The 26,808-nt window shown below is 32.7% G+C and overlaps 2 protein-coding genes across 2 annotated transcripts; both read right to left on the bottom strand.

The window, feature by feature from the left end:
• Positions 1-9,885: 9,885 nt before the first annotated feature.
• LOC111710197 (uncharacterized) lies at positions 9,886-17,765 on the bottom strand. The gene is made up of 5 exons (XM_023484260.1): positions 17,669-17,765; positions 16,882-16,951; positions 13,505-13,612; positions 10,626-10,703; positions 9,886-10,057 (listed from the first exon to the last, which is right to left on the bottom strand). Exons 2-5 carry the CDS (start codon positions 16,944-16,946, stop codon positions 9,886-9,888), a joined length of 423 nt encoding a protein of 140 aa, XP_023340028.1. The 5' UTR covers positions 16,947-16,951; positions 17,669-17,765.
• A 3,739-nt stretch (positions 17,766-21,504) lies between these two features.
• LOC111710196 (uncharacterized) lies at positions 21,505-26,548 on the bottom strand. Its single transcript, XM_023484259.1, has 5 exons — positions 26,313-26,548; positions 24,486-24,671; positions 23,886-23,965; positions 23,322-23,407; positions 21,505-21,621 (listed from the first exon to the last, which is right to left on the bottom strand). Exons 1-5 carry the CDS (start codon positions 26,339-26,341, stop codon positions 21,505-21,507), a joined length of 498 nt encoding a protein of 165 aa, XP_023340027.1. The 5' UTR covers positions 26,342-26,548.
• Positions 26,549-26,808: the final 260 nt, after the last annotated feature.

Below are 26,808 nucleotides of genomic sequence, written 5' to 3'. Positions count from 1 at the left end.
TGCTAGATTTTCAAGCAACATTTTTACTTCTCCTGGCATCATTTTTACTTTTCCTGACATCATTTCTACTTTTCCTGATATTATTTCTACTTTTCCTACCAACATTTTTACTTTCCCTAACAGCGTTTCTACATTTCCTACCAACATTTCTACTTTTCCTGACATAATTTCTACATTTCCTACCAACATTACTACTTTTCCTACCAACATTTCTACTTTTCCTAACAGCATTTCTACATTTCCTACCAACATTTCTACTTTTCTAACATGATTTCTACATTTCCTACCAACATTACTACTTTTCCTACCAACATTTCTACTTTTCCTAACAGCATTTCTACATTTCCTACCAACATTTCTACATTTCCTACCAACATTTCTACTTTTCCTAACATCATACCATTTCTACATTTCCTACCAACATTTCTAGTTTTTCTAGCATTATTTCTACATTTCCTACCAACATTTCTACATTTCCTACCAACATTTCTACATTTCCTACCAACATTTCTACTTTTGCTAATATCATTTCTACATTTCCTACCAACATTTCTACATTTCCTACCAACATTTCTACTTTTCCTAACATAATTTCTACATTTCCTACTAACATTTCTACTTTTCCTAACATCATTTCTCCATTTCCTACCAAAATTTCTACTTTTCCTAATATCATTTTTACATTTCCTACAAACATTTCTACTTTTCCTAACATCATTTCTACATTTCCAACCAAAATTTCTACTTTTCCTACCATTATTTCTACTTTTCCTTCCAGCACTATATTTATAGATTTATCAATCTAAACTTATGTAAAAAATATTCTTAAAAATATCCTCTGTTCCACTTTATAAACTAGTTATGACTGTAAATTAATGTCCTCTCATCCAATATTATATTTTATTGCCGACTGATGACAGTTAAAGATGTTTACAGCAACTAAAAAACTCAGATTTTATGAATTTTTACAAACTGCACATTGTTGAGGTTAGTGACATTATTTGACAGAGATGTAGTCTGTTCCGTATAAACTACTTTAACAAGGTTGCATCTTTTTTCAAAATTGGGTCAGCTTTAAAGCATCGCATCTCCAAGGCAGCAGAAGCCAAAGGATTTACGCCCATGCCGTGAGAGCCTGTTCTGGCTGTGGCACTCGGCTCCACTAGCCTGTCCTAGCCGCACCCCTCGGCCCAGAAAGTGTCTTAACCAGACCTAAGCCTAAATATATGTAGTGAATGCCCTAATCCATAAACTGCTTTCAAAATTGTATCTGTCCAGGTACAATTCATAAAATATCAATGCTAAACAAACGGTTTTGATCGCATAGGCTTCAATGTCAACTGGACATAAGCACACAAAACTAACAATGCCAAACAAATGGGCACAATCTCATAGGCTTCAATGTCAACCGGACATGAACACACAAACTGTAAATGGCAAACCAATGGGCACGATCTCATAGGCTTCAATGTCAACTGGACATAAGCACACAAACTATCAATGCCAAACCAATGGGCATGATCTCATAGGCTTAAATGTCAACTGAACAAAAGCACACAAACTATCAATGGCAAACCAATGGACACGATCGCATAAGCTTCAATGTCGACAGGACATAATCACACAAACTGTCAATGCCAAACCAATGGGCATGATCGCAAAGGCTTCAATGTCGACAGGACATAAGCACACAAAACTATCAATGCCAAACCAATGGGCATGATCTCATAGGCTTCAATGTCAACTGGACATAAGCACACAAAACTATCAATGCCAAACCAAAGGGCACAATCTTTTTGAAAAAACGATCGTTTTTGAAGAAAAAATTTATTGACAATTATGTAAACGATCGTTAACGAAGGGTTGTCGTTAACCATCATTAACAAAACGACAAACTTGATCAAAACGGTCGTTTTTGGAAAAAAATTACATGCAACTTTATTGAATGTTGTCTTACATGAAGTTTGACAAATGTGGGGGATCGTTAACGAAGGGTCGTTGTTAACGATCGTTAATGAAGGGTCATCGTTAATGATCGTTAACGAAGGGTTGTTGTTAACGATCGTTAACGAAGGGTCGTTGTTAAAGATCGTTAACAAAGGTTCGTCGTTAATGAAGGGTCGTTGTTAACGATCATTAACAAAACGATCGTTTTAAAAACGACCATTTTCAAAAAACGAATTTTTTTAAAAAAGGATCGTTTAAAAACGATTGTCGGACTGCAGGTACAAACATCGGACCAGTACAAACGTCGGAAGGGTACATTTATAAGAAAAAACGTCGGACTTGGTAGATTTTTAATGGACCATTGTTTTAAAAAATTTCAAACTATGAATTCTACAAGATCATACAGTTTAATCCATATATCTTTGAAACCTGCTGTTGTAGACCTTAGATATTTTAAACAAAGAATTCTACAATTCTTTAACTACTTGTTATTCTATTTCACGTACTCTTTTCTTCAACAGATCCCAGAAAATTGATAATCTTGACATTCTTTCCTTTGAATGCATTTGTAATAGGTTTTGTTGGGTTTCTTCTTTGTAACCCTATCTTCAAACTGATTTGAATCAAGTAGGTGCCGTCCCCCTTGCTTGACCTCAATATAGTCTCCTCATCCCGGTCCATGTGTCCAGACTTCGGGAGATTATGAATTTTTAACAAAAAAATTGGGATTTTTTTTTTGAGAGAAAATTGTGAATTTACAAGAATTTTAATCTGAAAATTCAAATATATTTTTTCCTCCTTAGTCCGACGTTTTTCCTTATAAATGTACCCGTCCTACGTTTGTACCAGTCTGACGTTTGTACTGGTCCGATGTTTGTACTGGTCTGACGTTTGTAAGTCTTATGTTTGTACCGTCCGACCTACTTGTGGGTCCGACGTTTGTACTGGTACCGGCGTAACTCCTATTGATAACTACCTACTGCAAAGGCCTTCGATTTTACCAAAAAATCTCACTTACACTTTTATGTAGTCCTAAATATTAAGATTTTAGAACCCCAAAGCATTGGAACTTTTTTATGGAGGATCGATATCTTAAACCTTCATCTATATCAAATTTTTCACTTTTGAATTTGATGATAACTAGTTGATCCATTTCTTTAAGCTAACCCTGTAGAGTAAGTCCACAGAGCGCGCCTGCGATTTAAAAACTTTGGCTCAAGCCTTAAATCCTTAAACCTGACTTTAAGACCTGATCTTCGACCCAACTCTGACGACAGCTTGTGACTTGTGATTGACAGCTGCAAGATCTTCAGCTCGACTTAAAGGAATTATAGGCCCAATGAAAATTATACCGACCTTGGTTGGTTTTAGTAGAGAATAAGGCTCATTGTTAAGACTTATTCTCAACAAAACCCGGAATGCGCCGATTTCTACCATGAAAATCCGTCAAATAGAATATTAAAGCGGGTTTTTTGAACTCAAGTCTGTGGAAAATAAGATGCAGCTTGAATCTGAAAGTTCAAGTCGTAAATAAGGCCCAACGACAGCTTAGACCCGAGCCGTATTTTCCCGAATTTTTCAAATCGCTGGCTCTGGATGAATAAGGTGGAGAGCAATATATGCAAAATTAAATTTTAAAAAAATCCCCCCAAAAAAGTTTTAAATTCTGATAACTTTTCACTTTTCGCCTCCTAACAGTCTCTGTAAATAAAAGGACAGTGTTGTTTATGTTGGTTTATTTTCATATCCCTTTTCCACGTACTGCAACTAATAACAATGATCAATGTAGTTGATTAAGCAAATACACACGTCAGAATCTAGCGTACATTTTCCTCCAAATGTCCTGACGGGATTTTATCAGCATGTGGTCTGTGGTATACTGAACTCTGAACTGAATGTATGTACTCCATGAACCTAGGCGTAAAACAAACAGAATCGACAACCTTAAACCAGTTTTAGGCGAGGGAGGGACTCTCATGCCGCCATGAGCCATCAATTGATTTGACCGAGCCTCTGCTTTACATCATGAGTGAATTCGGTATTAAAACAATAAATAATTTTATCTTTCAAAAGGAGAAATTTTAACCCTAAACAGGCTATTTTTCAACCACACCACTCTTGTAATTTTTCTTGACAATAGGACGTTTTTTTTGCTTTTAAGGCATACCATTTGTTAAATTCCTTTTTTACGTATATGGGAAAAGTGCAACAAAAAAGCCAATCAGTATTTTGAAAAAAAAAATCTAAAATAGCCGTTACTGTTTTTTTATTTAGGCGATATATCTATAAAATACATTTTTAATAAGCCCTAAAAAATTAACGTAGGATCAGGTGCCACATGTTCATATTGATCGAAAGCAAAACAAAAATATGTGTGCCTACCTTTTTCTATTATGTTTCTCAAACTTCCTTATCAGCTAGCTATCATCCGAACTATTAAAATATCGGTCTAATTTGTTTTCTTCAATAAACTGTTCTTAAAAATTGGTGTACGATCATGCACTGCAACACTATATTGTTACTTCATAGCTTTGCACAGTTTTAGATCCACCTGTATTGGGTTATAAAGTTACTTTGGGTACAATTAAGGGAGATTGAGCTAAAACTGGGAGAAAGTTTGAAAGATTTCTCTGTTATCTTACAAAGCATTTATAAAGCAAGAACCACCCCTTACTCCCACCAACTTCCCTCCCCAATACCTTTGTTGCACATTTAGTATTTGTGATGAGTAAAATTGTAATGTAAACTCGCGTCCGTCAGTGCAATTTTTTATTGGGGGTAAACCCCCCCCCCCTTGAAAGAATACTGGGGGTAATTATGCTCCCCTACAATCCCCAAAGTGATTCACTTTGTCCAATCCCTCTCTTGGAACAGATCAGTAACCTTTCGCCTTGTACACTTTCGCCTAGTACTCATTCGCCTGTATATATAATATACAAATATATATATATAATATACAAATGTGGCGAAAGATAATCGATGACTATAGGTTGTAATATCTAAATGATTTGTTTGAAATTAAATTGATTTTTTACGGTCTAAGTTGTATGTTGCAATTTTCTCAATTTTTATGGCCGCTAAGTTATTCGGTATGAGACGTCTTTAACAATTTTCTCCTTATAGACGCAACAAATAGAAGTAAGATTAGTAGCGATCAAAAGCGCTTTTTTATCGCATTAAGCCTATACCCCCTTTCATTTTTCGCGAACACTCCCTTTAAGTCATAGTTCTATTGATAAATATTTATTTATATCGATAAGATAAACATACCGATGTAAAACCTTTTAGAAAGTAGGAAAAATTCTGCATAAATAAGTTGCCAAACCAAACAGAATTTTAATTTTGAACAAAAATATATATTGTACTCATAAAGAAGCATTTCTGGGTATATCTTTACTCTAGTTTTGCCGTATCTTCATTTATGTAAAACATTAAAAAAAAAAGATTTTGTTGATGGTTTGAAACTAATAGTTGATGATTCATTGAAGGGAGGGATGGCAAAAACCCCCCCTTGATTAGGCCTCTGCTTTAAACCTATTACTGATCAAATATGAATAAGAGATCAATGATTTTTTAGTTTAGTTTAGTTTAGTTTAGGCTGAAACCTGAGAATCTCAGGAGCTGATTAATGCCTATAAGAGTTCTATATGATGTTCCTGTTCCTGTCTCGAGATATTGATATAAAACTTTGTCAAAATTATACCAAAACGTATATATGTAAGATTTTGTATAAGATTCGTAATATTAAACAGATCATATTCAACAAATACGCAGCTAATCTGTAAACGACTATATCCCAGAGGAGCCAGAAAAACTCATGTGTGTTACTGTTATTATTTGAATTTAATAATTTTTGAATTTTAATGCATTGTGGAAGACGATGCCTGGCCGCGTTAAACAAGTTCCACAAGATTCAACAGAATGAGATAGAACGGATACGGGGCATAGTACTGAAAAACATCTACACGTGTGATCTCGAGATAAACTCTTAGTCTGAACCCTCTAGTAATAAGTTATAAGAAATATATATACTGGAAGTACTTTATGCGTTTTTTATTAGAGTCTGACCCACGTCCTCTATAGCATATAATTAATAATCTTATTTTTACGTCCGGAACATGTCACCAGAACTCCAACCAATGACAGCGCAAAATTATTGTCACGTTCCTCTGTCTGTATCACGTGACCAGTGTCCAGTATAGTGCACTGTCATTGGAGGGAGTTCTGGTAACATGATATGGAAACGTATATCTTTACATTTATATGTTTTGGTATAATTTTGACACAATTTCTCAAGACAGGAACATCAAATAGATGTTTTATTGGCATCGTTCAACTCCTGAAATTCTCAGGTTTCTGCTTATACCCCTTTTCATTTTCATTTACAGTCCCTTTAAAGTAAACAAACACCTAATTCAAAACAATCAGCAATGGTTATTGTTTATAATCGACATGTCTAAATAAAACTGTGAAAATTGTACCTACCTGAAATTCATATTGTTAAAGTACGTGTGGTAAAATATGTATAAATTAGAGATGATCAATATTTTACTTTATTTTCAATTGACCCCCCTATATCTTAGATGTCTCATATGCTCAAAAAATCAAGAGTTTTTGCCATATTATTGTTGTTACGCAAAAACTAGTTCTCCAGCAGCCCAAATACGTCACAGCAAAGTGTATACGGAAACCCTATTGCCCCCTCCTTGTATTCAATTCTCCAATTGAGTATATCTATCTTTCTGTCTAATTATCTGTCTATCTTTGATAACAAAAGTGAGAGGCACAAATTCCGTGTGAATCTTGAATTAATTAGAAATCAATAAACATTTATTTGGTATAAAAAGATGATATACAATTAACATGAAGGATTAATACATTCATACATATTGTCATGAAACAATAACAATTATTTTGGCAATTTTTTTTCAGATGTTACAAATGCATAATATTATTCAGTTAGTAATACGTAACAAGATAAAATTAGAATAATTAGGGAAGGATGAAATTGATATTTTTAATGAATAAATGTTTCAGAGCCCTCGATTTAAAAGCTTCGGCTCAGGTCGTGATTCATAAAGCTCAGCTTAAAAACCCAATCTAAGACCCAACTCTAACCATAGCTTTTATCACGTGGTTGACAGCTTCGAGATCTTAGGCTTGACTTAAGGAGTTAGGACCAATGAAAATAGAGGAGATTAAGGCTCAATGTTGAGTATTGCTCTCATCAAAACCCGAAATGCGCCAATTCCAACCACGAAAATCCGCCAAATACAATATTAAACCGGTTTTATGAAGGAAATATTAATTTTAAATTGAGTTTTAATATATCTAGATATTTTATCCCAAAATACAGATAATCAAAAGTGTCTTAATTTCGTTTCAAAGTCCTAGAGACTAGAAAATTCATGACTTTGAAATCGTACAATCTTTTTTCCTTTAAATATTGTAAACTTTAATTAAATTTTGAAAAATTTACTTTGATTGACGTGGGTCACTCCCTGTAAACATTAATTTATCATGTGTTCTGTTCTTTTTAGGGAAATGTACAATTAGCAATTAATTTTCTAAAGAGGGCTGGGCTTCCCACAAAGGATGAGACTTCAGAGACAACTGTACGGAATTTACACGGTCTGTCTCCTTATCTTCATGATTCTCTGCAACTATAAACTTCTGTCTTTCCTTGCCAAATCTTAAAATCAACCATTTAAAGGACTTTATTCAATTTGGGATCGTCATATTTGAAAAGTTTCAAGTCGTCTTCACTGTCTCATTCTTTGAGGGTAACCCTGTATATCAAGATAAAGCTGTATAATATGCATCATAAAAAATAGATAAATATTTTATTAGTTTTCTATAAAAAGAATACTTCGAATAAGATTTTATCGTCTAAAACTAAATATTTATTGAATTAGTTAGTTCGAAGAAATATTTTTACAAAAAAGAAATTAAAGAAAATCTGTTAATAAATTATTAAAAATTTTAAGATCAATCGCTAGGGTTTATTGGCATGATTGGGGGGCAGGAACGTATGTAACACAGATTTATCCATATCAAATTTTCCAACAAAAATCAAAATAATTGGGTATTGATTACCATGAAACATCCAATTAAATCTAAAAATATATGTTTTTATCCTTTAACAAATTACTAAAATTTAATCTTTAAATTTTTCCTCGACGCACAAAAAACCAAACTTGGGTTTATTTAATATATTTTATGATTTCATTATAAAATCAAATTGGTAATTTGTTATTACGTTAATATAAAAGTTGTTCTTGATCATTTATGAAAGTATGAAAAAAAAACAATGTATAATTTTCTCTTAAACTTTTTTTTTTAAGAACCCTATATTTATTTAAAGAGGCAAATACAATAAAAGGACAGGAATGGGCAATTGCCAAATTCGTTTTATAGAAACTTATACTTTTTTTAGACTTTTAAAAGGTATTACGACAATATGAGAAGGTTCCATTATTTTAAAACTTTAGTATGTAGAATGTTGCTTTATCATCAAACATGGAAATTTGTTACCCTAGGCTAAAAGAAAATATAAGGCAAAACGCTCGTTTTAAAACGTTAGTTTTTGGTTATTTTTTGCCTTATATTTTCACGCTAACTGTTTTTTTGTTGCTATAAAAGAGTTTCATTCCGAAAAGGTATTCATTAATATTAGGTTCAGCAAGAGATTTTTAATGCTAGTCATTCATAAATATAAAGATAACAATAATAAGTATAAACATTGTAAAGATCTAACATCGATAATATGTTTGTTTATCAAGAATAAAATGTTCTAAAAAAACTCTAATTTTCTAATACTTTTTTGCAATCTGATGTTGTATATCTTTTATATCTTTTAAACTTAGGCTCTATAATCTATCAGGTTTCAAAGATATTAGAAAAATGAGTTTTTTGCAAGTGTCCAGTTCCTTTGGGCCATTGTTCTGTTTCAGTGTAAGGTTTCCACGAAATGACCATGTTTTTTGGCGCAAATTATTTTTTTGTAAACTTTTGCGCACCTTTTCTGCATGGAGCGCAATTACAAACAAACAAAATTATGATGATGCTACTCTGAATTGGTTACTTTTAATCCAAAAATAAACATCCTATTGAGGGGGAAAATTAATTAAATAGAAATTAGAAAATTGAAAACTGATGCAAAGTTTGAATGTCTGAATCTTTGTGTGGTGTTAACTTTGATATTTTAAATGTTGACTACTTCTAGTCGAATGCACATGATTGAAATATTAAAGAGTTTTACTCATTGACATANAGGACATCCCCCTCTACAAATGGAGGGCCCCTTGAAATCAAGTCTACAGTTTCTTTAACTTGATGACCATTGCTAATTCCTTAGTTTAACATCTGAAAATAAATCCAAGAAATGAAAATTTTAAAGGGAGTGTTTGCGAAAATGAAAGGGGGTATAGGCTAACGGCGAAAAATAAGGGTTTTTGATCGCAACTAATCTTACTTTAATCTGTTGCGTCTATAAGGAGAAAATTGTTAAAAACGACTCATACCGAAAAACGTAGTGTCCAGCCAAATTCAGAAAGTTACAATATTCAACTGGTATATAGTTGATACATCATAATTTTTTTTATTTGTTTATATAGACAACGCACTTGATACGAGATTTCTTGTTCCCTATGTGTCTCTGCCACGTGGAACCATGCAGAAACATCGAGAGTTAAGACACCTAATGGCCAACACTAATCGTTGCATAATAAGATTAGTGGTAATCAACATCGAATATTTTTCAACGTAAGCCTATACCCCCTTTCATTTTTCACTAACACTACCTTTAACAATCAATTTATAAATCAATAAATCAATTCACCCGTTTACGAAGTCAACATTGATCAAGCAAAAGATCAATTTATAAAGCCATATAAGATAGTAATCAATTAACAGATAAATGCGTTTATAATTAATCAATCATTTCATCAATTTATAANAGCTTGGCGAGGGGGGTGGGGAAGATGAGGAGGGGCCTGGTTTATCCTCCTGCAACTCTGGGTCTGGTTTGAATTCAGGAAGGTTTAGGATTGGAGAGTTTAACTCCGGGTCCGGGATTGATATGATCACTAGAGGAGCAATATGTGGACTCCTAAACATATTTACATATTTATTTACAATGAAACTTACAACACATAAAAAGAAAAAATATCAGTTTTTAGAGGGTAATTTTATTAAATTTCTCGTAAAAAATGAAATTCTTTAAATCGTCATTTTTTGGGGCACTCTATAGCCAATAGATGTGTTAAATTACCTGACAAATGTACGAGTGAAATAAGATTTTTTTTTTCAGGGTCTTTTCGTCAGCCAAGCCAAATCCATTATAGCTTATTTTAACAATTTTCAATTATGTACTAAATCCTTGCCCCAAACTCCCAGTCTACAATTTTTACTAATCCTTTGATCGTTGCAGCCTGATATCAAAGACCTTTGATATATTGAACCATGCATGATTCACGTGGCCAAAGTTAGAATTAACAAAAGTTTACACCACTAGGTTACAAAGATAAAGATGTTAGAATATGAGAAGTTTTTAAGAGTTGACAATGGGTTGCAAAGATATTGAGAATTCAAAAATCAAAGTTTAAAGCAAAAATTCAGTTCCTATTTTTCATTTTAAAAAAAATAAAAATATGATTTGTGAGATGATATTATTTCACCTGTATTTAGATTTGGTTCCAAAATCTATGAAATAATTAGAAAAATGTTCATTGTGCCAGGATCGTCGTCTCACACTTCTATAATTATATATATTACTAACTGAAGAGCCCGTGAAAAAAAAAAATAAAAAATTTAAGTTAAAATTTGAATCTTTTTTAGCCCATGTCACCCCCAGGCTTCACATGAGTGTCAACAAAAAATTTCACCCCGTTTAGTCCAGGCGTTTGGCCGGGCAGAGAAGACATATAAGCATATGTCTTGTTTTATTATATAAGTAGTAATCTCTATTTGTTTGTTCGATCACAACGCAATACCCTGGACTTGATTGCCTCAAATTTGCATTGGGGAACTTGGAAAAAACACGAATCACAGGAATTTTCCTAGTTTGGTTTGAAATTCTTTATTTAGTCGGTTGAAAACTCCGGGAATAGCTGGGTTCCCACACTAGTATGTATAAAGAGGAAATCTCTGTTTGTTTGTCTGTTTGTATGTCCAATCATGACTATGGAACCTCTTTGTCAATTTGCCTCAAATTTGGAAACTCTCTTAGCTTGGCACTCCTGTTTGCCGAGTCCATTAGTGCCTGATCTAATCAGGGTTTGTCATGTGTTTGTTGTCTATTCTGAACCAATAGAAATAGTATGGAGGTAACATCTATCTTTCTATCTGTCTCATTATCCAATCAGAGATAAATCCTTCAATCGGCACTGTAACAGTAAATGCAAATGCTTAGTTTAAAAGTTATAAATTAAGTATGCTGACTTTTATCAGAAAAAAAGTTAGTTTCCGAGCAAAGCTGGATATTGAAGCTGGTTGATATCTATCCATACATCATGGGCCGGGCCGGCGAAATTTCAGTCACCAAAATATTTGTAAAAAGTGTAGAAAGTAAATGTCATATTTGTGGCGTCAAATTAAACGATGTATTTTGAAAAAATGCAGTTTTAGTATTTTCAAAGCAAAAAAAGTATGTGCAGGCACTTCTCCACAGTTTTTAAACTGTCAAAAATGCCTCTATCAAATGCCAATCTATAACTATCATTAATTTTCTAAACTTTGTTTTCTTCTTTTTCAAGTTTCTCCCCTAGGGGGGGGGGGGCATTCAACATTTAGCTGGAAGCACTTTTATACACCCCCTGCCCCCCCTTGTCGACTAACTTAAAATAAGTGAATTTGAGGGGGGAAAGTGGTATTTTCCCATATTTTCCGAATCACGGATGTCAAAATGGAGGATTATGACCTCCGATCTCAAATTTTCGTGATCCATGTAGACGACCAAAATTAGAGGCTGCATGCAAAATTTCAGCCTTCTATCTCAATTTTTAGGACCAAACGCAGCCTGTACAAAATTTGGTGTCACAAAGTGTCAAAGTGCACCCCCCTTACTTTTTAGTTTTTACTCATGAAGAAAAAAGGATCTGTAAAGAATTATATGATATTGTTATAAAAAAAATCTGTAAAGAATGATATGATATTGTTAAAAAAATACTAAAAAACGCATCTAACAATCTTACATAATGAAGGAGTTTGCGTCTTTTCCGCAAATCAAAATTTTCTAAGCCCTATATCTTTACAATCTGATTGTGTAAACATTTGATAATTTAAACTTGGATTATCTCCTTTACGGAATACATAGTTTGAAATATCTAAGGTCAATTACATTTGGTTGTAAAGATATAGGGATGAGAAAATAAGCACTGCATAAATCTCCAATTATCAGGGTTGTATGACGGAAAAGTGTTTAATTCTGACAAAGCACTCCACCGAAAAATGAAAAGGAATTGCATCATCATTTTTGCATAGATGATGGTTTAAAGGTACAGTTGAGGATCGGAATTACCACTTTTTAATGGAGGGTTACTTGAAATTATGTCTATAGTACATCTACAGGCTTAATAAATCTAAACCTAACATGAAAATTAAACGTATACCGGGCACTAAACTTTTCCTGCTTTATATATTTATATATATATTTCCTATACATTTTTNCAGATAATAAGAAGGAGAGACAAGGAAAACTAGGTGAAATAATGATGTTAGAGACAGGGTTTATCAGATAATAAGAAGGAGAGACAAGGAAAACTAGGTGAAATAATGATGTTAGAGACAGGGTTTATCAGATAATAAGAAGGAGAGACAAGGAAAACTAGGTGAAATAATGATGTTAGAGACAGGGTTTATCAGATAATAAGAAGGAGAGACAAGGAAAACTAGGTGAAATAATGATGTTAGAGACAGGGTTTATCAGATAATAAGAAGGAGAGACAAGGAAAACTAGGTGAAATAATGATGTTAGAGACAGGGTTTATCAGATAATAAGAAGGAGAGACAAGGAAAACTAGGTGAAATAATGATGTTAGAGACAGGGTTTATCAGATAATAAGAAGGAGAGACAAGGAAAACTAGGTGAAATAATGATGTTAGAGACAGGGTTTATCAGATAATAAGAAGGAGAGACAAGGAAAACTAGGTGAAATAATGATGTTAGAGACAGGGTTTATCAGATAATAAGAAGGAGAGACAAGGAAAACTAGGTGAAATAATGATGTTAGAGACAGGGTTTATCAGATAATAAGAAGGAGAGACAAGGAAAACTAGGTGAAATAATGATGTTAGAGACAGGGTTTATCAGATAATAAGAAGGAGAGACAAGGAAAACTAGGTGAAATAATGATGTTAGAGACAGGGTTTATCAGATAATAAGAAGGAGAGACAAGGAAAACTAGGTGAAATAATGATGTAAGATACAGGGTTTTTTAATATTTTCTACGAAACGGAATCCAAACACAGACATTTTTTCATAACCCCTGTTATATAATTTAACATAGATAGATTATGAAAATCAAATGCATCATGTTTTTCCGGGCTGCCTGTATACCTGCCGGATTCCAGGTCCTTGAGAACCTCTCGGAGCCGGATAGCTCCGACTCCGGAGCCAACTCTTGATCTTGTAGCTCTGGGATTGCTGTCATCGAAGCTCAGTGTCCTAAAATAATCAAAAATTAAATTTGACGTTTCAAATTTTAAAAGCTATATTTGTTGCATAAAACTCTCTGGGTCGATTTTACATCTAATAGTTCAGACTAGACAGTACGGCTGACTACGTTGTTAGTCGTTTAGAGTTTCATTACAGATTTAGAGATAAAAAAGGGATATTTCTTTTGTTTTTATAAACTATCAAAAAGTTCCTTCTCAAACAACAGGTAACAAAATGAAAAAATTCGTGTCAGCATGGATCTAAGAAATAAAGACGACTTTCTTTTTAAATTTTTATTTTCAGCCAAGCCTTTAAACAGAAGAAACACTTCAACATTTATACAAAGAGAAGTTGTCAATTAACAGTAGCTTTGACTGCTTGTAAACTTGCTTTGAATGCAATGTTAACTATTTTAAAACACTGTCATTTTGATTCGCAGTGTTATACAGTTTTTAGACAAAAATTTACTCTTTATCGAGAAGGTTAAAATCTTTTTAGATTTAATTTTGTCCCGAGCTTTTTCTACCAATAAAAAATGATACAGTAACAAACTCAAAGCAACATTCAAACGAGAAAAAAAAATTGAAAATATTTTAAGTCATTCAAAAATTAACAATTTTGTACGTTTCCGAAATATAAAACATTCAAGCCATTTAATTCTAAAACAATTTTTGTTATTGATATTTTTTGAACTTGTGCATTTTTATCAAAAAGGTGCTTCATAATTTTATTGTAATTTGAACCAAAACTAACACTAGTTTTCTGCCCAGAGACTTCCCCAAGCCCTGAGGGTCAGAATGATCAAATTTAAGTTGTGTCAAAAAAAACATTCAAGTTTTGGTATAAAGCCCGGATTTTTTGAAAATTTTGTGAATTTTATCAACATTTTCTGTGGGCAGTCCTATGCTGAGCCTGTTGAAAAAGAAAGAAAACGTTAGATTTTAAATGTCAAAATTGTGTTCCGATTAATACATTTAAAAATGTGCAGTTGTTATATTTTAGTTTTATACTGGTGCAGGGGGACGAATATATTTGTCTCTAGAGAGAGATCTAAATTTTAAATGAAAATACTGCATTGTATTCTAGAGATGAAGGGATGTGCAGAGAATTTAACTGAATCAGTGGAAAATATCCAAAACCTCGGGCTCTATGTTTCAAATGATAAAGTTGAGTTCCCAATCCCAATTTTTGGTATTACACAAAATGTTCGAAAATTGTGATTGGGAATTGATTCTTTGTCACCTTTATATTCGCAACCCAATATCGTAGACCTTAGATATTTCCAACTGTGAGTTCTGTAGCCTGGCAAGATAACAGTAATAATCTACGTTTGAAATACCAAAGGTTTACTCCATCCTTGCAAAAATATAGAAATAGAACATTTATTTTTTAGCAAAGACTTAAATCCTTTAGACTTAATGCAGTAAAATAGTCAAATTGTATAGGATTTTTCTTAATAAACAATTTGTCCATGTCCTTCTAAACTAAAAAACGGGTTCTCATGATAGAAATCAAGATATGTGTTTGGATATCATTCTTGTTCCAGTATAAGTACACAATATCCGTTTACAAGTTTCAGGATTCATATCAAATAGGATGATGAATTAGATAAATAGATAGATTTATGTTACCGCCATTGCGATTTCTATTGGTTCTGGATTGTCACCAAGCATGTGATTGCATCCTGATTGGATCAGATGCTACCAGAAACAATTTGGTAAACCCTAAACCCAGGATATGTGAATTACCTTGGACTGCAGACCAAACACACAATGGGGCTGTATATATAGTGCTAGAATGGATTTAATTTCATGTTTGTGACATATACATTATTTATCATACAATATTTACAGTTCATACAATATTTATTCTGGGTATTTTCTTACTGCAGATAATTAAATATGTATGAGTGTCTCTGATTCTTTGATAATGTTGGTTTTTTTAATCGTTCAACAAAATTTATTTCTTTTTCATCGTTAAGTTCATTTTCTCAACGAACAATCGTTCAGTTAAAACAATTGTTCAATATAATCGTTCGTTCCAGGGGTGGATACAGGGGGGGCGGTAGGACCTTAGCACCTCCCCCCCCCCAACACGTTTAGGGGGGCGTCCGCGTAGCACCCCCCCCTGAGATTTCAGAATAGCTCCTCAATAGCACTTAAGGGAAAGAAAAACCTTGTGCAAAACAGGAAAAATATCTATCCTAAAAATGTTGTTCCTAAATCTGGATGATTTTGTTCCGAAATAAATCTAGCGCCCCCCTCACTTAAATCCTGTATCCGCCCCTGGTTTGTTAAATAAAAAACTATTGTTTCTTTAGAAATTGTGTTTGAAAAAAGAAACATTATATTTTAAATCTTTTTTAAAATTCGCTTGTTCTGTAAAAACCGAAAGTTTTTTTCATGTTTGTTCGCAGAATTTAAATCGTTCGTATTTAAACGTTAGATCGTTTTCAAACATTAGATCAGTTTTAAACATTAGATCAGTTTTAAACATTAGATCAGTTTTAAACATTAGATTGTTTCTAAACATTAGATTGTACTTAAACAAAAGATCGAATTCAAAGATTAGATCGTTTTTAAACAAGTCCCTCCCCTACTACTTTCTAAAAAAAAGATTTTTTGTTTTCATTATTCTGAACAATCCATCGTTTCTTGTTTGTTCTAAACGACATATTCCTTTACGAAGAATTTTGTTCGTTCACAAAAACTATTCCCATTTCTAGTAGTACAACAATATATGTATATATATCCACCACAAGAATTTGTATAACAAGAAAACCAAAGGGTTCCAAGAAACCAGATTATATTAAGAATATTAAGAATAGATCAAATAGTTTGAGTATAAAATATCATAGGTTTTATACCATCAGGTTGCAAAAATAAGGGGATTAGAAAATTATATTTTGTTGCAAAGACTGAATTCCTTTGTTAAAATGTTCTCAATGTTCCCAAGATAATCTGGTTTCTTGGAACCATTTGGCTTTCTTGTCATATAAACTCTTTACATTTACATTTACATTTACATTTACATTTACATTTACATTTGGTTTTCTTGTCATATAAACTCTTTACTTTTACATTTACTTTCACTCGCCTAAAAAGTACATTTTTTATCTTTTCGTCTTTTAATCCTGGTGTTGTAGGTAGTTGATATTTTGAACTATAATTCTACCAGATCAAATAGTTACACCATTGGGTTGCAAAGATGTAGACATTGGTTTGTAAAAAATTTGAGCGGAGAAATTATGCTTTATAGAAAGAACCGTTTTTTTGTACCTTTCAAATACCCGTGATTTTTTCTTCTTCCCGCCTGGCAACTTTTCAAAACTTGTTAAAATCATGTCTCCTAAAAACAACAATAGCTCAGAATCTTGTCTTCTAAAGACAACAAAATCTCTAAATCATGTCTCCTAAAAAAAAAATAGCTTAGAATCATGTTTCCTTAAACAATAATAGCTCAGATTCATGTCTCCTAAAAACAACAAAAGTTCAGAATCATGTCTCCTAAAATCAACAATAGCTCAGAATCATGTCTTTTAAAGACAGCAATATCTCAGAATCATGTCTCCTAAAACCCACAATATCTCAGAATCATGACTCTTTTAATCAAAAATATCTCAGAATCATGTCTCCTAACAACAACAATAGGTCAAAATCATGTTAGCTCAGGAGTTTGAATTTTAAAGTATTACGTCTAAGACTAAATCACACAGAGATTCAAACAGTTTAGCAAAGTTGCAAGAAGTAATTGGTAAAATTCTTAACGATATTTTGTGCAGAAAGCTTAGATCACAGTGATAAATTATTATGAGCAGTGGTATCCCGGACGAACCAAGGATAGGTGCATTCGGTTTATTCTATTTTAATTCAATCGCATTTTGGTCGGTCTATAATTCAACAATCTTTAAACTTAGGAGTTGTTTTTTTAAAATATTTTTTTATAGTTTGAGGTATCTACCGACAACAAGTATAAAAGGGAAAAGGCGAAAAAAATAAGTTTATAAGGTCAAATTGCGATTGAAAGTTAAAACTTGACCAAACTGTTGAATCTTCGTGACTGTACCTGGTTTAAGGTTTGTCCCGAGGCGTATATTTAAAGTATCTTCTATCCTGGCTTGATACCTAGATGCTTCGTTCTTACTACTCACAGTTATATCACCTAAATTATTTATATTTCAGCTTAATCCAGTTTTTTGCAGGTTTAGTTTAAAGCTGTTATGGCAGGCCAGTATACTGTTTTCAATCTGTTCGTTGACAATTATGTGAACACACTTGATGGAAAATGTCGGATGATCTAGAAATAGTATTTAAGAAAAACTTTATGTTGAAAAATTAAAAGCTATGGTTTTCCGGTACGACCGCAGGCCCACCTCAAAAATACAACGAAATCTACAAAATTACGAAACCCATTATTTGTGAAATTGCAGATTTTCTACGGAAACCAGAAGTTTCTATTATTTTATAATTTTTAGAGACTTCTTCAGAAAAAAATTAAACCAAAAGTACAAGTAAATTGGTTACTTTTAAACCCTATTTCTAGCTACTTCTTTTCTGCTCAAAATACCAGGTGCCGGTAGGGGGAGGGGGGGGGTCCCAGCTCCCCCCCCCACCCTCTATTTCCATGATATTATCTTCAAAATTTTTCAACATTTTTGAAATCCCCTGGGACTTTATCTAAAAGTCTGCAAAATTCAACAAATTTTATAAAATTCCAAAGCTTGCTTTTAAATTATTACACTTTCTCTTATCTATTATTTATCTTATAAATTATAACAGAATAATTCTATTATAGAAAAACATTAGATTTGAAATTGAAAGATTATGAAAAATGTTGAATTTAAAGAAAAACTCGAAATTTCCAATAAATAGAATTATTGAAACAGAAATTCTCAAATAATAAAATATAGAAATCCTAAAATATTATTACCATCCTTGACTTTAAATTGAAAAGAGAAATAAAAAACTGAGACAAAAAAGGATAAGATTTTTTATTTCATAAAGGATCTTAGTAGCTAACGCCCCCCTCCCTTCCCTTCCTGGTGACATTTAAAAACGCCGCCGAATTTTATATTTTGAAACTGAACCATAATTATCAAAGGAATTGAGTTTTTGCCACAATCTCTGATTTTCTAATCCCAATATCTTTGCAACACAATGTCGTATACCCAAGATATTTCCAACTATGAATTCGGTTAAATCAAATAAACTAAGTTTGAAATATAAAAGGTTTACACCTTCTGGTTGTAAAGATATAGGGATTATAAAATCAGAGTTTGCGGTAAAAACTCATTTCCTTTTCATGAACGTTTTTAAGATCAGTTCCAAGGATTTCAAATGAAACAGTTTTCTGGTTCTCACTGAGCACTCGGGAAATAGTTGCTATTTATTTCCGAAATTGTATTCTTGAAGAACACATGTGATATGTATTCAATTAGATGTATTTAATTTTCTTTTTTCTTTTCCCACTGAAGAGTTGTTCACAAAGAGAAAAAGTGGGGTTTAGACCAATCTTAATTTCCTCTTTCAAAGCTGTTTTAGCCGGATAATTTTCATTTTTTTAAATTCAGGCCGGTAGCTTTTATTGATTTAAAAACTGAACTGAAAAACTTAAAGTTCGGTTGACAACGAAAAAAGTGAAGGATAGTTTTTAAAATATCGAAGTAGTAGTTTATTATTTAGTTGTTTCTTTATCTAACTGAGGTGAACCATCAAAGAGCAAGTTCAAAGACATAATGTATTATGTATCCCTTTTAATTCTGTATTACTTTTCAAATTCCTGAGTAGTCTCTTTTAAGTATTGGGATGGTCAGAGCATGAAAGTTGAGGCAATTGAATTAAGCACTAGTGCTTTGTTCTGAGTGTCATGTCATAGAAAAATAACATTACAGATAGAACACTATATGTCGTCTTTTCAAGAATTAGGGGTTTATCGTGAAAAATAACCCTGAGACAGAGGCCCAAAAGAGTTACATGCATGATGCCTGCTCTCTCCATGTCTTGTCATTCAACGCAGCATGCGCGTACGGCGTAACTCCTTTTGGCTTCTGCCTCAGGGTTATTGTGCACGAAAAACCCCTAAATCTTGAAAAGACGACATATAGTGTTCTATCTGTAATGTTATTAATCTATGCCAAAGTGAAGAAGAAAAATGATCGTATCGTCAATTCGTTTTGTTTGCAAAAGTTCCAAATATTAGTTTATTATTTTCAACGCTAAGTTTTTTTCTGAAAACAAAGATTTGTCATAAAAAAAACTATTGTTTTTCCCACGTACGTATCCCAATAAACAGGGTGGTTTATTAAGGGAATTGTTTGTGTTTGTAAAATGAATGTATGCAGATGCACCTTAAAAAATATAAATTACGTCAACAGTCTCTTTAAAATGCTAAATTACGTCAACAGTCTCTTTAAAATGATAAATTACGTCAACAGTCTCTTTAGTTTCTAAATTTGTAGGACACTCAGTAAAAATAAGACTGGAAAATAATAATAAAAGATTTTATAAGAAAATACAAAGAGCTCCTACTGCAGTCACACCCTGCTGAGCTGACACACCATTATAAATAATAAGATAATAATCAAACATCAATCTAAATAAATACTTTGCTGGTCTGTCTGAGTGTCTGTTTGTATCCAATAAACGTAAAAACGGCTTAACCGCTCGGGCCCAAATTTTTGTGGGACCTCACGTTACCCCAGGAAAGGTTTATGGATGATCGAATTTTTAAAAATTTGCTTATAACAAAATTCTAATATTAAAATTTTTGAAAATCCACGAAATTTTTTATAAAATCTGCAAATTTTTAGTTTGTTTTTATTTTACAATGCATACAAAAAGAACAAGTTTTGAAATAAAAGATGAGCACGGTGTGCCCTAAAAGCCTAGAAATATATATTTAAATATATTGTTATTTTGTTCTGGTTTCGCTTAGATACCATTTTTGGTAATAAAAAAGCGATTATTAAAATTGATATGTTTCACTATATATGCTCGACATTTTCCACATGATTCATCGTAACTGTTCTTGAAAATGTTTAAGGTTAAAAATCATTAGAAAAGTCGAATGGTGAATCCGATCGGGCCCAATTTTTTGTGCGGGGTCTCACGTGACCCCAGGGTAGGTTTATGGATGATCGAATTTTCAAAAATTTGCCTCTAACAAAATTTATTTTAGAAAATATTGAAAACCCACAAACTTCTTTTATGAAATCCGCGAAATTTGTTGTTTTTTTTGTTTTCCAATGCATTTAAAGAGAAAATGTTAACAATTGAAGTAGAAGATTGGTGAGAAGCGTCCTAAAAGCCTAGTAACATATAATACTGAATCTTGATTGGAAATATAATTGATAAATTGCGTGAACAATGATCATATTCATACAAGAACTAGTCTTTATTTAGTTGATGACGTAGGTTATGCCCCCCCCCCACCCAATAAAAAAAACTTTTTCATCAGTCACTCTGATTTAACACAGCGGTTACAATAAATCGGTTAAAGTAAACCCCATTCATTCTTCGATAATAAAAACAGGTAAAGGAGAACTTATTTAGAGAAATGGGTCTGTTTTCGCTGCACAGTTGCTCTGTCTTATGTTTATTAAACTACTTCAAGTCATAAATTGAGTCTTTAAACTTTGTCAATTCCTATTCAAGAGCTTTCTGTTTCTCACTGTTAATTCTTCTTTTTGCACAAACTATCCATCTTAGCTTTCTGCATTAGACATTTTTATTAGTAAACATACTCCAAACTGAAGTTCTAAAAAGTGTAATTATCTAAAATGCAGTGTATATTATTTTTGGGTAATAATGCAAGTTAATTTTATTAGTCATGATTTGTTCAATTTATCGTATAAGAGATACAATTTGATATTTAAATGATTATATGACTGAGGGGGGAGGTCATTATCTTATCCCCCCCCCCTTCTTTCTTTTGCCTGGACAAGTTTTAATTAAATGAAACCTGAGTTTAAATCCAATCCGTCTCCACACGTTTCTTCTCTTCTCCTTCAGTAAATTTTCCTAAAAGTTTTGTTTCAAGAATTCAGAATTCACAAAAATAGATAACTTGTAAATTTCATGGACCATAGGTGTAATTTCATGGACCGTAGATGTAATTTCATGGACCGTAGGTGTAATTTCAAGTAACCTTTTAATTAAAGAAGAATCAAAAAGTGGCAGTAAATAAAAATTTAACTTAGAATGTTTAAAAACGATGTCAACGTAAAGCATACTTTCTACTTTTGAGTTATGCAAGTTTGAGTTCGGATTGAAATTGAAATTCAAACGGGTTTCGATATGTTGAAACAGAAAGATCATTCTACTCGATAATAAACAGTAAGAGGTTTCAAGAGTACTGGTACAAATCATGCATTGCCCTCTTTGAATGGAGGGTCACTTGAAAATATGCTTTAATGCACAAATAAATCAGGAAGGCTTTTTTATTAATCAATAAAGTTGAAAAAACATGGCGAATTTATTCCGCGTAAACGATTTTCTCCTTACAGATGCAACAGATAGAAGTAAGATTAGTAGCGATTAAAAGCGATTATTTTTCGCCGTAAGCCTATACCCCCTTTCATTTTTTGCGGACAGTCTCTTCAATATGCAAATAAAAAGTTTTAAAAAGATAGGTAATCACCCTTAACTTAAAGAACCTCCCCCGCATTCCTTTTTTTTAATTTTAACCGAAAAAGGCTAATAAATCACAATAAAAAAACCAACCAACAAAAAGCAACAAGTAAAAAATATTAAGCCCTTTAAGAAAGAGTTCATTGGTCAATTATGAAACCAGCCTATTTTATAATTTGGTTTTCTTTTAATATTAATTTTAGATTTTCTATAAAATGATGTTCCAGGGCCCAAATGGTTATATAGCACAAATATGTGAAGTACACCTGAGTATAGAAGTAGAACAGTACAACAAAATGGCCGTTTTACACTTTTTTCTATATTAATTCCACTCTAATATATATTCTATTCTCTTTGCCTATCACAAGGTAAGCTTAAGAGGATATCATGATTAACTATGCAGGATTTCGTATCAATACATGTAGTTATAAAGAATAATAAATATATAGACGTTATTAAAAACAATATTCATAGAATTTCACAGAGGAACCAACGTTTTTTAGAGTCTTTTCAGCTAATACATTTAAAGCATAAAACGTCTAGGTCGACTCTACTCTGGGTGGTCCAACTGGATATGTACGACTGGGTGCATGTATACTGAGTACATGTTGTACCGGCTTGGATGTTGCAACTTTAAGAGTTGTGTGTCTGAGTTTAATATGTTTGATCCCCGTCATCCATTAGAATCCCTGTAGGGTTTCATCATCATATTTAACTGAAAGTGGAATAAAACGGGGAAAATAAAACCTAGTTGGAAAATTTGTTTTTCATGATTTTTGAAAATATCTGAAAGCAACTTCGAGGATAATAAGGGTGGACCCATTTGGCACTTTTTTGATCCTTTCAGCCTATTATAAAGTCATAAAAATCTACTAAAAATTGAACCAATTTTAGACAAAAACGGATTATTTAGTTGAAATTTGTCAGTTCTTCAAAAAAAAATTTCTCTCAAACAGCGGTGAACAGGATATCTTTTTATTTGGACATGCCCAACTATAATTTTAGGATCACTTGAGATTAGAATACATTTAAATTTTTTTCAATAATTAAAAAAAATTTAAATAAAAATAATTTTTTTATTTTTCTGTCACCTGTTTCTCCTTCTTACTCCTGTGTTTTTTCTTAAACCTGGTAAGTACTCTGACCGCTGTCATGGTTCGGCTCCATCTGTCTGGACCTGATAAATTAAAATTGTGGAAAAAAACTCACCAATACCAAAAAAAAAGCAGAAAACTGTGGAAAGACCGTCACCTTTTAGCTGTACTTTGTACCTCGGCTCTAGAAATATTGATCGGAGCTGGGAACTTTTAATCGCTAAATCTCGATATCCGCAAAGGACACATTTGATTTTGACACACAATCTGTTTGATCTCTTCCCTGGATTCGAATTCGCTGTTTGTTTACAACAAAATTAATTTTTCACGGGATATCGAATATAGATTAAATTGATCTGTAGATTAACAAAGGATCAAGATCAATGCTTGATCTTAATATCCACGGTTTAAGATAAGATCACTTTTTTAGAAGAGAGGTGTATAGTTGCAAATCAGAAAATCTATTAGCAAAAAGTGACATTAGTGACATAAGTAACAAAGAATTAAAAAGACAACAAACATCCCACAGTTTTCCAACTACATCATAATCTGGAATTTTACCTGGAACTTCCTCAACTTCTGTTCCACCACATTCACAACCAGAATCACAGTCTTCTTCTTGGTCATCCTCACTACGCAGCCTGGATATAGCCGCAATATTTAGAATCTATTTAGAGGGTACGGACAGTTTACAAGACGATTATTCAGGAACAATTCCATAGTCCCATAACTTTTTCAATTTGTGTTTACCTAGCCCTTGGTTTACCTAGCCCTTGGTTTACCTAGCCCTTGGTTTTATTTTAATTTGTTTGAATGGATTGTTTGTTACTTTTTTCAGTTGTTCGGAAAAGTCAAATTTGTTCGTTTTCTGAATTTTTGTTAATTTTTCATCTTATGCCGTTCTTTTTCTAACGTTCAATCAAAGTGTTCATCCAGAAAAAAGTTCAATTTAATAAAATGTTAGCTTAGTAAAATTGTTTGTTTTGTAAAAAACCGAAAGTTTTTCCAAAGGAAACAATTTAGATCGTTTGTTTTGTGTTTTTCTTTTGTTTAAAAAAAAAGATTAATTTTTTATTTTCTCTAAAGAATCTAAATTGTTTGTTAATCTTTTAAAAAGATATGAAATAAAAAATATATTCACATATTTTAGATAATAAATACCTTGTATGATGATGTTTTCTGTGCTTCTCTCTCTTGGATGGACGTCGATGGCCGCTAGATTTCTTATTTTGATCAGCTGATTTTATCGACTGGTTGGCAGATGTCATGGTATCAGCTGATTCGATCATTTTAACACTATCTTGGGCCAGCTGAGTTATGTGCGCTGAATCAATCGGAGACGGAGATCTATTGATAAAAGCATTATTATAATTACTGATTGTTATCATTATCACTTTTATTATGCAAGATGATTTTTTGCTTTTCTTTGATCGTTGTTAAGTACCATGGTGTAGTTTATGTCAAGTACGATGGGGCAATTTATGTCAAGCATCATGGTGCAGTTTATGTAAAGTAAATGGTGCAGTTTATGCAAGTATATGGTGCAGTTTATATCCGGTGCATGGTGCAGTTTATGTCAAGTGAATGGTGCATTTTATGTCAAGTGCATGGTGCAGTTTATGTACGGTGCATGTTGCAATTTATGTACAGTTTATGGTGAAGTTTATGTCAATTGCATGTTGCAGTTTATGTCCAGTGCATGGTGCAGTTTATGTCTGGTGCACGGTGCAGTTTATGTCCGGTGCATGGTGCAGTTTATGTCCGGTGCATGGTGCAGTTTATGTCCGGTGCATGGTGCAGTTTATGTCCAGTACATGGTGCATTTTACGTCTGGTGTATGATGCAGTTTATGTATGTCAAGTGCATGGTGTACTTTATGTCAAGTGCATGGTGCACTTTATGTCCGGTGCATGTTGCACTTTATGTGAAGTGCATGGTTCATTTTATGTTCGGTGCATGGTGCAGTGTCAAGTGCATGGTGCAGTTTATGTCCGGAGCATGGTGCAGTTTATGTCAAATGCATGTTGCAGTTTATGTCAAATGCATGTTGCAGTTTATTTCTGGTGCATGGTATAGTGTATGTCCGGTGCATGGTGCAGTTTATGTCCGGTGCATGGTATAGTGTATGTCCGGTGCATGGTGCAGTTTATGTCCGGTGCATGGTGTAGTGTATGTCCGGTGCATGGTGCAGTTTATGTCCGGTGAGAAAACAACTTTTTAATGTTAAAAAAATGCGCAAATAAAGTCAACATTTGTGTACTGAGTTTATGAAGAGAAATCACTTAACGATAAAAGAAACATTAGATAGTTTAAATTAATACAATTGAAATTAATTACTTTAGAACTTCACTATGTACGTTTAAAAAAAGAATATTTATATTACGGAGGTGCATAAACCACATGTGGCAGTAATTTCATTAGTTAAAGTGACAAATTGAGATAAGTAACTTTTTGTAATGATATTGATTAGACTTTATTGGATAGTAAAAACCTGCGCAATAAAATAATAAAATGGATGAGAAAGAGAAAATATACGTTGGAGAAAGAAAGAAATTTTTCTTTGTAAACATGTTTATCCAGTTACAAGCTAGCTCGAAAACTTTGAACTTGATAATTTTAACATTGAACTTTGAAAGTTGCGAATTTTAGTCGTTCTCAAATTTTCGTGAATTTTGCTGTTTAAATTGGTGCATTTTTTAAGATAATAAACTTCAACATTTTTTCAGGAACAGCTTTTTAAATTTCTTAGTTTTTAATTCGGATAATTAAAATTTGGATAAAAAAAGATATGAGAGGAACTAAATGCTTGCTACAAACTTCAAATTTCTAACCTTCAAGGCAACCTTGCGATATGATCTAAAACCTTTGATACTTTTAAACCTTCAGAATGTGGTCTAGCAGAATTCAAAGTTCAACAACGTTAGGGTAAGATGTAAGTTTGTAGCGAGTAAACAGTTCCTTTGTCAGGGTATTTAATTTAGCTTTTTCCTGGCTGGACTCATACATATGAGTGCCATCACAGATAAGACCTCTCCTCAATTATCTGATAATTATCACTGTTTTTTTCTAGTCGCCTTGATCACTCTTCACATATGTTTCTAGTGAAACCGCAAATACAAAATGGCGTCCTGTCACGTGACTTAAAATGGCGTCTTTCCACGTGACTTTAAATGGTTGGAGTTTATCACGGTATTTGTGAAGATTTGTTCACTTCATCATATTTAATTTCTGAAATTAAAATTATATTGAAAAATATTTGAATTTATAAAACCCATATAACCTTATTAGGGCTAAATATTTTAGCTTTTTTAATCTAAGGGTTTCTGCCGGATTAAATGCATGGGAAAGTACAGAAAAGTGTCAAGGGATGTCAAGCTGTTGTGTTCGTCTGAAAACAATGCAAAAATAAACAAAAGCTTTTATTAATTTTACAAAAAAAAATTCTCGTTTAGACATTTTTTATTAGCAGTACAAGCATAAAATT

Source organism: Eurytemora carolleeae, unplaced genomic scaffold (genome assembly GCF_000591075.1).
Source record: "Eurytemora carolleeae unplaced genomic scaffold, Eaff_2.0 scaffold889, whole genome shotgun sequence".
Lineage (NCBI taxonomy): Eukaryota > Metazoa > Arthropoda > Copepoda > Calanoida > Temoridae > Eurytemora > Eurytemora carolleeae.
The sequence above is the reverse complement of the archived record's forward strand: the minus strand, read 5'-3'. Positions and strand labels throughout refer to the sequence as shown.